Genomic DNA, 15679 nt, shown 5'->3' with positions numbered 1-15679 from the left:
GCCTTATATCTGTCAATGCTTCCTTCAGGCTTATACTTTGTTTTATAAACCCATTTTGAACCAACTACATTCTTTCCTTCTAGCCGAGGGACTATTTCCCAAGTCTGGCATTCATGAAGGGCTTCCATTTCTTCATTCATAGCTTCAGTCCAATGACGGGATTGAAGAGCTTGATTAAAACAAGTGGGTTCAGCCTATTTTGTGAGCTGAGACATAAACAACTGGAAATCAAGGGAGAAGGTCTCATAACTTACCCATCGTTGAATAGGATGCTTAATGCGTGACGGCCTTTGAGCCGGATCATTGGCGATGCTTTCCACATTCCTCGACTCTGTATTTTTATCCCGTCTAGTGTATACCTGCCCAGAGAAGCGTTCTACTGGGGGTAGCTCAACTGGAGATGATTCAACATGTATTTGTGAGTCATTCAACTCCCTACTCAAGCCGAAGGAAGGACAATTTGTCTGACATGTTTCTCCTGTATTAGCAAAAAGATTTGCGCTCATCCATGGATCATATACTTCTAATTCTCGAGATGACACCGCTGCAGAGTCATTGACCTGAAAATTCCGTTCGTCAAAAACAACATATCTGGAAGTCCTAATACGTTTTGTAGTAGGATCATAGCATCGATAACCTTTGTATTCATCTGCATACCCAACAAATCTGCACTTGACAGCCTTGTCCTGAAACTTATTTCGCAGAGATGAATCAATATGTACATAACATACACAACCAAAAACACGCAGCTCATCGTAAGAGGGATGTTGCCCGAACAAAGTATAATAGGGAGATTTACGATCCAAAAGTGCCATAGGAAGACGATTTATGATATGAACAGATGTGTGAAAAACTTTTGTCCAGAGACTAACGGGCACATTGCTATCATGTAACATGCTCATCGCGCTCTCAACAATATGCCTGTGTTTCCTCTCTACAACCCCATTTTGTTGAGGAGTATGAGGGCAAGAAACCTGTCGACTTATTCATTTATCCCGAAGAAAGGCAATAAACTCGTTCGATGAATACTCTCCTCCACCATCACATTGTAAATGCACAATATCACAAGCAAACTTTGTTTTGACCATCGAATGGAATTCCCGAAATATTTGAAAAACTTCATGCTTGTGTTTTAAGAAATATATCCAAGTATAACGGGAATAGGAATCAATAAGGATAACATAGTAACGACTGCCAGAAAGAGAAGGAATAGGTGCGGGTCCCCAAACATCAGAACAAATAATCTCAAATGGCTTTGAAGCTCTTTTATTTATAATATGAAAAGGAAGAACATGACTTTTGCAGAGTTCGCATGAGGAACATTTATTATTATTATCAAAAAATGAACATAAACTAGACTATGGAAGGAGGCCATCAGATACAAGGTTTTCAACGAAACCTCGATTACAATGTCCCAAACGACTATGCCAAATATCTGGCTTATTACAATGAGATGAATTAAAAACTGCCAATGAAGGAAAAAACAAAGACTCTGAAGGCGAAGACACTGAAGAATGCTTGGACGACTTCAACTGGAGGACTGGGACTGAAGATGAAGACACTGAAGGAATCTCCCTGAAGACGTACATGTTTCCTTGTCGCTCCCCCTTAGCAAACGTCTCCTTCGTTCGTAGATCCTTAACATAAACAGAAGAGGGAGTAAATTCGACAGAAGAATTCATATCGTCAACAAGTTTAGCTACAGAAACAATGTTCTTTTTAATATTAGGAGCAAGAAGGACATTGGACAAGTGAAGTGAGGACTTTGACATAGGGATATGTGCATTGCCAGTATGACTAATGGAGTGATAAGTTCCATCTCCCGTAACTATACTACCTTTTTCAAAATAAGGCAATAAGTGAGATAACTTACCCGCATTACCCGTAACATGCATGGCGGCACCTGAATCAACATACCATTCGCCTTGTTCATTTTGCTTGATCGTCATCTGTGACAATGCTGATAACAAAAGTTGTTGCACATCTGTGGATGGCCCTTTTGTGTCCACAGCAGTAGCAGATTTATTTTCAATTTTGTTTATTTTTCCTCTATTCTGTAGATTGAACCAACAATCAGCTTTCACATGTCCTCTTTTGTTACATAAGAAACAAGTGGGCACTCTCCTCTGATTCCCGGTGTTAAAACCCCCTGAAATATTAGGTGTAGGCAAGATACCACGTCCTCCCTGCCCAAAACGTCCGCGGCCTCTGCCTCCTTGATGCCCGTCATTCCATCGTCCAAAACCTACAGAAGTGTCCATGGCCAAAACTGAATGAGGACGAGCTGATTCATTTCCTTCTGCCCTTTGCTTCATAATCATCTCATGCTGAAGAAGTTTCGCTTGGAGGTCGTCAAAAGTGGGCAAGTGAGGAAGGCATGATAAAGCTGTAGTAAACATGTCAAAATCAGGACCCAATCCATTGAGGAGTTGTTGAACTTTATCTTTATCTGCAATAGCACTTCCAACAACAGCCAATTGATCAGTAATACTCTTCAAGCGGCATATGTATTCCATGACTGTCATGGAGCCTTTCTTCAAACTTTGAAATTCATTTTTTAAGAACATAACTCGGGATTCTGATATCTGAGAGTAAGTCTGTGACAGCTTACTCCATAGATCTGCCGCAGTGCAATCATCTGAAATAGTAACCAACACTTCTTGAGAGAGTGTTGACGTAATATAAGCAACTAAAGACTGATCCCGCTTCCTCCAAACTGTATACTCTGGATTCTTAATGGAAATGGTAATTGTGACACCTTTCTCATCCTTGGTTTCCTGCAAAATAAGTCATGGTGGTATAGGCACTAAACCATCAAAATGTTCATCGAGATCCTCACCCCGTATAAAAGGAAGGATTTGCCTTTCCCACGTCAAAAAATTAGAATGAGTAAGTTTTTCTGTAACAAGCTGACTCAAGAAATTGGCGGAGGGACCGGATGATGAAGACGAAGAGTAATCCATATCAGTAGAGTAATGAATAAGCAAACAAGATGAATGAAAAGAAATAAACAGATTTGAGACCACTTAATCAATCAGAAAAACTGTAATAAGGCATATACTTGTACGACCAAAAAATGTTGCACAAAGAACATTAAAACAGCAATAAAGGAAGGAAAGGAAACTTGTGGAATCAAAACTGATTTGAAATAAAAAAGGGAAACAGCAGTCGATGATGTGTTAAAAAAAAATGGGAACCAACACAGATGATAGTAACAGAAAAGAGAAAACTTAGGATGAACACAGTCGATGAGCACGCTGAAGGAGGAACACGTTGTTGTTGTTCCAGAGATTTCAAAAGAAGGAGATATGCTGTTAGAAGGAACACGCTACTGCTGTTTCAGAAGAGGGAGATACGCTGCTGCTGTTTCAGAAGAGGGAGATACGCTGCTGTTGTTTCAGAAGAAGGAGATATGCTGCTGATGTTTCAGAACTTCTTCACGCACAGGGAGTTCAGCTGTTCACGTTGACCCCATCTCGATGAACACGCTGAAAGAGGATACGTTGTTTCAGAAGATTCTTCACGCACAGGATGGCCTGTGCTCTGATACCATATCAGATTTTTATATCTGGTACAGCGTCTACAAGTAACAGGGCGCGAGAGAGAGAGAGAGAGAAACCAATGGCTGGGGCGGCTCATAATGCTCGACCACCAAGCCCTAACCATTTTATATATAACAGCAAATATATAACTATCCTTGTAATATCAGAGATATTACAAGGATGCCATTAATGAGAGTAAAGCAGCATGTGTTTCATTAACATACCATGCGTATGGATCTGGATCCAGATCCATACGCAAGCTATATTTTAACATCTACATCCAATGGGTTTCTTGCCATTGGGAGGATCAATGATTTCCCAAGTTTGTGCCTTTTTAAGAGCATTAAGTTCTAGTTCCATAGCTTCATTCCAATGAGCATACTGTTTAGCATCATTGTAATGAGATGGTTCATGAAATGAGTGAAAAGCAAGTAGACATGCTCGAAAGTTGGGAGAAAAAGAATCATAAGAAACAAATCTATTTGGTACTTTTAAAATACGATTTGATCTTCTTTGAGAGGTTTCTTCGATCGACTCACTTTGAGAGAATTTTTCAAGGGCACAAGGTGGATTTCTTTCATTTCTTCTAGAGTAGACTTGTATTTGTCTTGACATATTTTCTTCTAAATTTTGATCATCATTTGGATGTTCAAAATGATCTTCAATGAGGGGTTCACTAGGATCAATATGATCATCTATGATGTTTTCTTGAGGCAACAAGTCAAATAAGAATGAATAATCAATGTTTTCATTTGGTTGGTGCGAAAAACCATTTTCTTCTTCTAGGAATGTGACATCCTTTGAGATATAAAGTTTGTTTTTGAGTATGTCAAAACATCGATACCCTTTTTGTTTTTCGCCATATCCTAAGAAAATGCATTCAATAGCCCTAGGAGAAAGTTTATCATTTTTGTGAGTTAGAACAAAGCATTTACATCCAAAAATTCTTAGTCTTTTATAATCGGGTGACATATTGTAAAGTTTTTCAAATGGAGAGAGATTTTTCAAAGAAGATGAAGGGGTTCTATTGATAAGGTATGTTAAGGTTAGAACTGCTTCGGCCCAAAAGGATTTTGGAATATTTTTTGAAATTAATAACGTTATTGTGGTTTCTATTATGTGTCTATGCTTTCTTTCCGCAAGACCATTTTGTTGCGGAGTGTTGGGACAAGAACGTTGATGACAAATTCCGTTTTCTTTTAAATAGTTTTGAAAATCATTGGACATGTATTCGCCTCCCGAATCGGACCTAAGAATAGATAAGTTTCCCAAGAATTGATTTTTAACCATCGCATGGAATTCTTTAAAGAAGGAGAAAACTTCGGATTTGCGACTTAGGAAGTAAATCCATGTAAATCGAGTGAAGTCATCAATAAAGACCACATAGTACGAAAATCCTCCTTTAGACAAAATAGGGGAAGGTCCCAATACATCGGAATGAACAAGTTCAAATGGCCGAGTGGTAAAGTAACTTCTTTGAGGAAATGGAGTAGCTTTAGATTTTCCAAAAATGCAAGCTTTACAAGTCATGTGATTGTCTTTACAAGTATTGTTCAAAAACGGAAAAAGAGACATTTTTACAAAATTTGGATGATCAAGTCTCTCATGCCAAATTCCAATACTTTTGTCTTTTACAAGATTGCAAGATGACTTAGATGGAAGAGTCAAAAAGTCCATAAAATAGAGATCACCCCTTCTATGGCCTTGCCCAATCAGCTTCTCTGACTGGAGATCCTGCATGGTGCAATCTTTAGGTGAAAAAGAGACTTGGCATCCATGATCGGTGATTTGAGAAACGGAAAAAAGATTTAAATTAATTTTTGGAACGATTCTTACTTTAGGAACGAAAAAGTTTTGAGAATTTTTAAAATCAAGTGTTCCAATACTTTCAATTTTCAATGATGTTCCATCGGCCGTTGAAACATAAGAGGATATGGGTTCAGAAAAAACATTTGAAAGAGAGTTTTTATGAGATGTCATATGAAAAGAAGCACCGGAGTCTAGTATCCACATACCTGGAGGTGATGAAGAATAGGCGATGGCGGCTCCGGATGTTGAAGAAGAAGTCTTGAGAAGATGTTGGAGAACTTCGGAGATATGATTAAGAGTCTCTTTGATATCTCCCTCTTTGGCACTTTCTTCTTCCTTCTTTGTAGAATTTTCTCCAACCGCGGCTACTTTTCCCTTAAGTTTGGGACAAACCGGTCTAATGTGTCCCGGTTCATTACAATAATGGCATATTATTCCCTTTCTAGGCCCATTATTATTTTTGTTAAAGTGAGGAGGTCTATAGGCTTTAACATTTGATCCGGGCCTAGTAACGGCCAAAACTTCATCACTCTTAACGCTTAAGCCAAGTCGAGTTTCCTCTTGGCATATATCGGCAAGGGCGTCTTCAATAGGTAGGGCTTTGCTTCTATGGATAAGAGATGCCCTAACTTGTTCAAATTCCAGGCGAAGACCATGAAGAAATTGAAAAAAGTGCTCATTTTCAATTTGTTCCCTTCTTAATTCAATATCTTCCGGAGCCACCCATTTAGGCTCAAGAAGAGCAAGTTCATCCCAAAGAGGGGTTAGAGAGCTAAAATAGTCCCGGACACTCATATCCATTTGTTTGGTGGAACGGATTTTTTCTTGACAAAAAAATTGTCGAGCAAGATCATTTTGGGTATACATACCCATAAGGAAAAACCATGCCTCATTGGCCCTTCTAAATTTGGCAATATTAGCACAATTTTTAAGGTCTACATTGTTCATAAACCATGCCAAAATTTTGGCATGGTTACTTTCCCAATCCTCAACTTTGGATTGATGGTCATTGATAGCTTTGATGCGCTCATCGCCATCTAAAGCTTTTTCAACCTCATTTTCGATTTTAGTGAGAACAAGAGAGGGTTCGGGGGTAGTTCCCATAACAAAACCCCAAAGTTTCTTACCTCTTAGATGATTTTCCATAGTGGAGGCCCACATGAGATAGTTGGACCCATTTAGCTTAAAAGAAAGCTCCACTTTAGAATCACGTTCCATCGACACCAAATATCCTTCCTTTCTTCTTAAAATTTGAGAGGCACACGTTCCAAGATAACAAAGAGAAGCCCAATCACCAACCGAGCTCTGATACCATGTAATGAAAAGAGGCGGAAGCACCAATAGAGCAAAAACACTCTTTAAGAGTAACCTCAAGAGCCAAGAACACAAACACTAAAAGTTCACACACAAAACTCTCAAAAGTGGAAAATAACTTAAAGTCATGAGTTGGATTTATTGAAGAAAGGAAGAGAAGGGTGAAAACCCATTGCTTTACAAGAGGAGAGACCTCCTCTATTTATAGAGGAGGGAGTGCAAAGGAAGGGACCACAAGGGGCTCCCATGTAGTTATTGGGAGCCCCAACGGTCAGAAATCTAACCGTTGGGGCCCCAACGACTACATGTGTGGGGCCCTTGTGGTCTTACAAAAAGGAGAAAATAAAAAAGAAAAAAGAAAAAAAGAAAAAAAGAAAAAAGAAAAAATGTAAAAGAGAAAAAGGTTACATGTGGTTTTACAAGAATACCCCTATCGGGTATTTCAAGAAATGGAAAAATGTATATATATACATATATGTATATATATACATATATGTATATATATACATATATGTATATATATACTTATATATATATATATGTATGTATGTATATATATATAAGTATATGTATATATATATATATATATTTTAACACTTCTTCCTCATTAGAAGTCATTACATACTCAGATTCTGACTGGGAGGGGATGTGAATGATAGACGCTCAACTACTGATTTGTGTGTTTTTGTAGGTGGCTTCCTAATCTCCTGGCGATGCAAGAAGCAACAAAAGGTATCTCTCTCCTCAACTGAAGCTGAGTATCGCGTCATGGCAACGACTACATCTGAGTTAGTATGGTTGTGACAACTACTAGAGGATTTGGGAATTCACACCATAGAACCTTCCAGATTATGCTGTGACAACAAGAGTGCTATATATATCGCGAGCAATCATACGTTTCATGAGAGGACAAAACACATTAAAATGGATTGCCACTATGTTCGGGAAGAATTTCTGCGGAAGACTATCACACTGCCTTATGTTCCATCAAAGTATCAACTCGCAGACTTCTTCACCAAAGCACTTCCTTCACCCAGATTTCACTTCCTACTTGGCAAACTCTCGATTGTTGCACCATGAGTTTGAGGGGGGTGTTAAGATATACATATATGTATATATACATGTATATGTATATATGTGTTTATTGTTAACTGAAATACCCATTAGGGGTATTTCGGTCTTTTCTTTGTAATAGGTGTCAGTCCATTAGGGGCTGACATTTCTGCATTTTATTTCATGTATTTATTTTTGTCTTTTTCTTTTTTTACCTTTTTGTTTTTTTCAGATTTGATGGGACAACTCCATATAGCTGTTGGAGCTGCCCCAAAAGCTATATTTATGACTGTTGAGTGCAGCCCCAACAGCCATATTGAGTTGCACCCCATTGGCTCTATTGTATTATAAATTGGCCTCTTATGGCCTTGTATTCCTAACTCATTCTTGAGTGCTTCTATGCAATAACAAGTTTGCAGACCCTTGTGTGGGTGGTTTCGTGATTCAATCAAGTATTTTTACTTGATTGAAAGTGTGTTCTTGCAGGTGTATCGGATTCAATCCACTTCATTACATAATCTACCTTTGAACCAATAAAATTTGGGGACATATTCCCAGCCAATACATGCATACCTACATGAGTACCTATCTATGTGCCTATGGACAAGAACTCTAAAAAAAGTCATTTTGTCATGATAGCCATCAGATCTCCGAAATCAAAATATCCTAATACCTTGCACATTAGAATAGTTTTGGTTGTGCATTTGCCTTTCCCAAATTTTCTGAAAGTTTCTAACCTAAATTTAGCAAACAAGTAAAAAACAAAATCTCTCTCTCTCTCTCTCTCTCTCTCTCTCTCTCTCTCTCTCTCTCTCTCTCTATATATATATATATATATATATATATATATATATATATATATATACACACACACACACACATCCATGTTAAATGAAATATGCTAAATGGGTTTTTTGGACTTTTTTCGTTTTATTTTTAAATTATGATCGTACTGATGTGATCTATGTACTTGATTTTATAGGGATTAGCTCTTTAAGTGTTCGATTCTAACACATGGGTGAGTTTTTATAAGGTTTGAAAAAACAACGGTCCAAAATCTTTGTAAATTTTCGAGGTTACAAATATCATTTTTTCGAATCTAGATGTGGATTCCTAGTAAATTGTCCATGCCCAACACATTTATGAGGTCGGGACCGTGAAAAAAACTCTAGAAAAGCAGAAAACCCCATTTAGCTTGTTTCATTTAGCATATTTCATCTAGTACAGATTATATATATATATATATATATATATATATGAGCCACTAGAATATGAGAACTAGAAATATGTACATTTCCATTGCTTTTTTTCAAATCCAACCATGTAGACGTGTTCTGCATGGTAAATTTGCTAGGAATCAACTGTTGGATTGTGTATTTTCAATGAAAAAATGTGATTTTTGAATGCTTGAATATTTATGAAGATTATAAACTATTGATTTTAAAGCCTGAAAAAATCTCGTTTATGCATCATAATCGGATGATTCAAGAGCTTGTCCTTATAAAACCAAGCATGTAGATCACATCCATACGGTTAGATTCAAGAGAAAAGAATAAAAAAACCATGAAAATCACAATTCTGACAGTAGTTCTCATATTTTCAGTTCTCATATTCTAGTCTCTCTCTCTCTCTCTCTCTCTCTCTCTCTCTCTCTCTCTCTCTCTCTCTCTCTCTCTCTCTGCATAATACACTCATGCTAAATGGGCACGGTGCTAAATGAAACATGCTATTAGATTTTTAGGGTTTTTTTCTAAATTCTGACCGTACATATGTGATTTATATGCTTGTTTTTATAGGAATCAGTTCTTGGAGCATTTGATTCTGATGCATGGATAGGTTTTTATAAGATTTCAAAAATCATCGGCCTATAACTTTCATAAATTTTTTAGGCTCCAAATACCATTTTTTTTATCCAAAATGCATGATCCAAGTGTCAATTTCTAGTAAATCAATCATAATGAACACATCTATGGGGTTGGAATTGCGAAAAAAACACCGAAAATCAGATAGCATGTTTCATTTAGCACCATACTCATTTAGCACGGATGTATTACCCTATATACTATGTCACATGGGTGCGGGTGCGGGTGCGGGTGCGGGGGTGCGGCACTTTCAAAAAACTTGGGTGCGAGGGTGCGGCAAACAAATATATATATATATATATATATATATATATATATATATATATATAATTTGTGCAGGGGAGGAGCCGAGCCCCTTCCCTGCGCCCTCTTTGTGCAGGGGAGGGGTCGCGCTGATGAGTTGTGGAGCCTGATTCAGAGTTTTTCCCCAGGAAAGAAACGGGAGTCCGGGGGCTCCCCCCCCCCGGCGCAGGTCCCGCTGCGCGTTCAGCGGGCAGGGGTCCAGGGGGGGCGGTCAACGCACCCAGGGTCGGGTTGACCACACCGGGTGCCGCACCCGCGTCGCGTCACGTCGACGCGGGTGCGGCACCCGGTTTGCCGAGTCCCTGTGACATAGCCTATATATATGAGTGCTTTTATTGTGAAACTGTATCACCACCATAACTTATAGTGGTACACACTTTATTTATATAGATCTAAGCTCCAAAAGCAAAATTTACCCTTTGGATCATGTTTAGCATGTTTTATTTAGTATTTTCATGTGTTAAAGTTGAATAAAAAATGAATCTTGTAGTGTATTACCAATTTACCCATGATAAAACCTACTAACATAGTATATATGCCATGTTAAAGACATCTATACGGTTATATCTAACATTTGGTGGATAGATCTATACAAACAAGAGTGTGTACCATTGTAAGGTATCATGGTACAAAATGACCATATATATATATATATATATATATATATATATATTATGGATTAATATTTGGTGTTATCGAAGGTACCAAATTATATGGAACTATTGAGCTGGAAATCATAGGTTCATGCATTATCAACTCAATCTGACCACATAGATGTGTTCAGGGAGGGCTTTTTTTTGCTAAGGATCAAACCTTGGATTGTGTTATTTTGATCTAGAAATGTGATTTTTTGAGTCATGAAATTTTAGTGCATTGTGGGCTGTTAATTTTTGAAGCCCTTAAAAAACCTGCCTATGTGTCACAATCAAATGATTCAAAACTCATTTCCCACTAAACAAACCTTGTAGATCACATCCATAAGATTTCATTTATAAAAAAATTGAAAATGTATGATTTCCAGCTCAATAGTGCCATAGAATTTGGTGGCTTCAATAGCACTAAATATTAACCCTATATATATATATATATATATATATATATATATATATATATATATATATATATATAAATGAAGGTGCAAAACTATTGAGTTGGAAATCATAGGGGCAAGCTGTATCGACTCAATCTAACCACATAGATGTGATCAGAATGGATTGTTTACCAAGGATCAGACCTTTGATTGTGTTTCTTATATGACTCATAAAATTGATTTTTTGACCCATAAAATTTTAGCACATCGTGGGCCATTGATTTTTGAAGCTCTTAAAAAAGAGCTTAAATGTGGCAATCACATGATTCAAAATCCATTTTCCAACTAAACAAACCTTCTGGATCACATCTATAGGGTTCGGTCAACAAAAGAAAAATCTAAAAGAATATGAAAAGTAGGTGATTTGTACTAAATAGTTGTGTGCCTTCATTCATTTATGAGGGTTGAATTTTAAAGTTATATTTGAACTAGTGCTTCGAATTTAATCCACCGGCCCAGATGATATAACAGATGCTGTCTGTAAAGTTGGTCGAGTGTTCTTCCTTCCCTATATGTGTGTGTGTGTGACCTTTCAACTGATATGATCCACATCCACTTCAGTGGAAGAATGTGTTTAACTTCACTCCCAAGCTTCAGCATATCCAAAAACCTTTCTCTTCTGTTGACCATAAAGTAAGTGGTTATTAGGTTGGGCATTCTTAAAACAACCAAAAGAAGAAGCTAAAAGTGGAACCCATCGCCTTGCAAGTAAATAATGGAAGCAATCAAATACTGGAAATTAGTCTGAGGTGAGATGCTAAAAATCTGAGTCCTAAATTGCGATCACTAACCTGAATCCCTAAAAAGTTTCCCAACCCTTCATTTACTAAAAACAGTTCTCCACAAGTAAGCATCTAAGAGGTACAAAATAAATGCCAAAAGTCAAAAGAGCACAGGAATTAAATCATAGGATAAGTTGGCAATCAAACCTTTGAACTGAAACGGTTACGCAGAGGAAAACACCAAAATGTAAGGTTAGTGGTCAAGAAGAATGGATTAGAGAGAAAGAGAGGGAGAGGGAGATGGGTTGTACCAAACACGTTGGTATCGAAGACGTTCACCAAAGCTTGTAAGGGAAGCTCGACGAGAGGGGCGACGGAGTGAACGCCGGCGTTGTTAACGAGCACGTCGACCTTGCCGTACCTCTGGACGACGTTCCTCACCGCCCGATCGATGCTCTCCTGCGACGAAACGTCCAGCTCTTCCAGAGAAACGCCGGGGCAGCGGTCGAGGCCGTCCATGGAGGCGAGCGACCTGCTGGTGGCCACCACTGCGCAATCCCTCGCAGCAAAGGCCAGCGCCAAAGCGTGGCCTATGCCACCGAGTGAACACCCCGTTATCAGCACCACCAACTCCCCCCGAGAAGAAACGCCATCCATTTGGTAATTATGATTTATGCCCCTGTTGCAGAAAAGAAAACAGAGAACCTCTCTCTCTCTCTCTCTCTCTCTTCTCGGCGTGAGCCTGTTTTATTTGTCTGATGTTCTTTTCTCTTGTGCTTTTTTTATTTGTTTTTAGCTTTTGCTCTTGTTCAGTTCATGGGTTCAACAGTTGTTGATCTTCATGAGTGGTAATGTTGAATTACTTTCGGCTCTCTCTCTCTTTTCTCTTTGTCTCATCTGTTGTGAAGTAAGTTATTGACCTACTTTTCTTTCGTTTGGTACATAAGATTAGATTTTTCGAGTTGAAGATTTCAAAGGTACAGGATTTTTCAAATGTTTTATCTGTTTGAGAAAGAGAATTTGGATTGTATTACCATATTGGGCATATCATTCTCAAACCAGTGTGGCAGAGCCAGGGGTGGGCATGGGCATATCATTCTCAAACCGGTGGCGGAGCCTGGGGTGGGCATGGCCCCAAAATTAGAAACCGAAAATAGTTTTTTGCACATTATCCAATAATTCTGTTACTTTACCTTATATTTTTACATACATTAGCTTAAAAGAGTCTTTGATTAGCCCATAAATGAATTGATTCGGACCTAAATTCACGCGGGTCTGGACTGTAGTCCGACCTGTATGCAACCTTAGACTCTCTTTCGCCCTCTCTATATGTCTCTCTCCCTCTGCCACCAAGGCCGAAATAGAACAGGCAAAGACGACCATCTCTCTCTCTGAAACCGATGACCTGCAGCATCAATTTTCGGCGTCTAGATGAAGGGTTGGGAGACCAGAACAGCAACAAGCGGAAGAGATCGGCTGCCGACGACGGTGGTCAGCCCCTCACCATGGAGATCGACGACCACCCATCTTCGAAGAGGGCGGCCCTCCCTTCCGCTGAGGACCCAGACAGACCCACCTTCGGCACGCCCACCTACGATGGAGTCATCACCGGGAACTTCTGGCATTGTCCCTAAGACCCGAAGTTTGCCCACCCAACGAAAAACTTCTGGCTCTGCCACTGTCTCAAACAATGTTATCAGTATCGGTGCAAATTCGTATCGTATCGACAGAAAATATACTAACCTGAAACAGCTATTTTTTACTAAATATAAAAAAATTACTTACAATTATTTTTTTTAATATTATTTTAATGACTTTAACACGGGTCATGTTTTAATATTTTTTAAACGATTCAGAACAATTCACTTGTTAGCCAAACGATACGATTTTGACAGCATTGTTATCAACGACAAGTATCAAACTATTACGTAAGAGCACCCAAGAAAAGAGGAACGAATATTTAATGATTAAGAGAACCTTACAGTATTAGAAGACCAAATATTTAATGTATGTCCCCAGATTCGATGGCTATATCCTTCTCACTGGAGAGGGTGGTGTATGTTCTCCCCCGATGATTCACTGAATCCCACGTCTGTGTTCGGGGGGATGAATGAGCGCCACGTATTTACGCACATGGGGCTCGTATTCCCACGTATAACTTTGCATCGGACTCTGGTGTTGTTGCAAAAACTTAAGTACCCTTTCTTGCTATTCTTGCCATAAAACGACGGTTTGAGAAAATGACAAAAATGTCCATTCAAAAAAAAGAAAACAAACGGTTCAAAAAAAGAACAAACATGTCCTCCATCCAGAAAGTCTCTGCACTGCAGGATTATCTGAGAAAGGAATCCCCCCTGAAGAAAGCCATGAACATCAACCCTCTCTCTCTCCCTTCTCTTTCTGCTTCTGTGGACATCTAGCAGCCGATCCTACACTGCTCCAGCAAGCATCGACTAACCTACACACTAACTGTAGCATGGTTCAACTTGATGAGTTGTGGAGCCAGATTCTGAGATTTTGCCCTTACAGGAGGGGGGTTTGGGGGCTCCCATCGATGTGGGTAGCATCGTTCAACTTAATAAGTTGTGGAGCCAGATTCAAAGATTTTGCCCCTACAGGAGGGGGGTTTGGGGGCTTCTCCCGGTGCAATAAAGTGTTTTGTTTAATCGTGGTGCTCATGTTTCCTTTGGTTGTTTCTTGCTTAAGGTTTTCGTAACACCCTTTCCCACGATTTTTCTGTTCTTTTTTCTGGTTTGAAGATGGTGACTTCTGAAAGTTACTCTTCAATTTCAGAAAATGAACTTGTTATAGAGATCGGATTTCAAATCCGTAAAAAACGGTGTCTTTCTTATTGAGTCTAGTTTATTTCTCACAATTTTCAATAATTTTTATGGTCATTTCATTCCCCATTTTGATTAAAAACCAGACCCCTATTATTCTGCATTATTTGAGTTGCACATGTTTTTAGTTCATTTGACAAGAGTCATATCTCTTCAACGGGAGATCATTTTCCAAATATGCAAAAAAGGTTTTCTTCTTTTATTTGTCTAGTTTATATCTAAAAAAATTTATAACTTTTTATACATATTTGATATTTTAAATTTGTTAAAAATCGGGATTGGTTACAGATTAATCTTATTTCACCATGATTAAACAAAATAGTTTCAGTTTTTTAAAATTTTGTAATATCAAATAAATATATAAAGTTATAAAAAAATTCAGATATAAACTAAACAAATAAATAAATAAAAAACTTTTTACATATTTGGAAAATGATCTCCCATTGGGGTGATATGACTCTTGCAAAACGAACAAAAAACCTGAGTATCTAAAACGATATAGAGTGTGACAGGGTCTTGGTTTTCGATAAAAAATAGCTATGAAATTACCATAAAAATTGCTGAAAATTGACAGAAATAAACTAGACTCAATAACGAAGATGCCGCTTTTTACGAATCGGAAATCCAATCTCCGGTTAGGGAGATACAGCCCCGACAATTTGGCCTTGATTCAAATAGCGATTTACGCGTGACGGCTTACTGAATAACACTACAAATCGCTATTGAGTAAGCCGTCATGCGTAAATCGCTATTTGAATCAAGACCACCTTGTCGGGGGCGTATCTCTCTAACCGGAGATCGGATTTCCGATCCGTAAAAAGCGGCATCTTTGTTATTGAGTCTAGTTTATTTCTGTCAATTTTCAGCAATTTTTATAGTAATTTCATACCTATTTTTGGTTGAAAACCAAGACCATGTCACACTCTATATCGTTTGAGTTACTCATGTTTTTTAGTTCATTTTGCAAGAGTCATATCTCCCCAATGGGAGATCATTTTTCAAATCTGTAAAAGGGTTTTTTTGCTTTATTTGTATAGTTTATATCTGAATTTTTTTATAACTTAATATATTTATTTGATATTTCAAATATATAAAAAATCGGAACTATTTTATTTAATCATGGTTAAATAAGATTAATCTGTAA

The 15679-nt window shown here is 38.1% G+C and overlaps 1 protein-coding gene across 1 annotated transcript in view; it reads right to left on the bottom strand.

Moving 5' to 3' along the window:
- The window catches only part of LOC149841116 (short-chain dehydrogenase ptmH-like), a 38585-nt gene extending 26133 nt beyond the window's left edge, over positions 1 to 12452 (bottom strand). Inside the window, exon 1 of the mRNA XM_090003597.1 lies at positions 12007 to 12452. Within this exon, the coding sequence (XP_089859723.1) occupies positions 12007 to 12352 (346 nt within the window). The 5' untranslated portion in view covers positions 12353 to 12452. The remainder of the gene's footprint in view (positions 1 to 12006) is intronic.
- Between the last annotated feature and the right edge of the window lie 3227 nt (positions 12453 to 15679).

This window comes from Nuphar pumila, chromosome 4 (genome assembly GCF_984573655.1).
Source record: "Nuphar pumila chromosome 4, dmNupPumi1.hap1.1, whole genome shotgun sequence".
Taxonomy (NCBI): Eukaryota; Viridiplantae; Streptophyta; class Magnoliopsida; order Nymphaeales; family Nymphaeaceae; genus Nuphar; species Nuphar pumila.
This window is presented reverse-complemented; position numbering and strand designations above follow the sequence as displayed.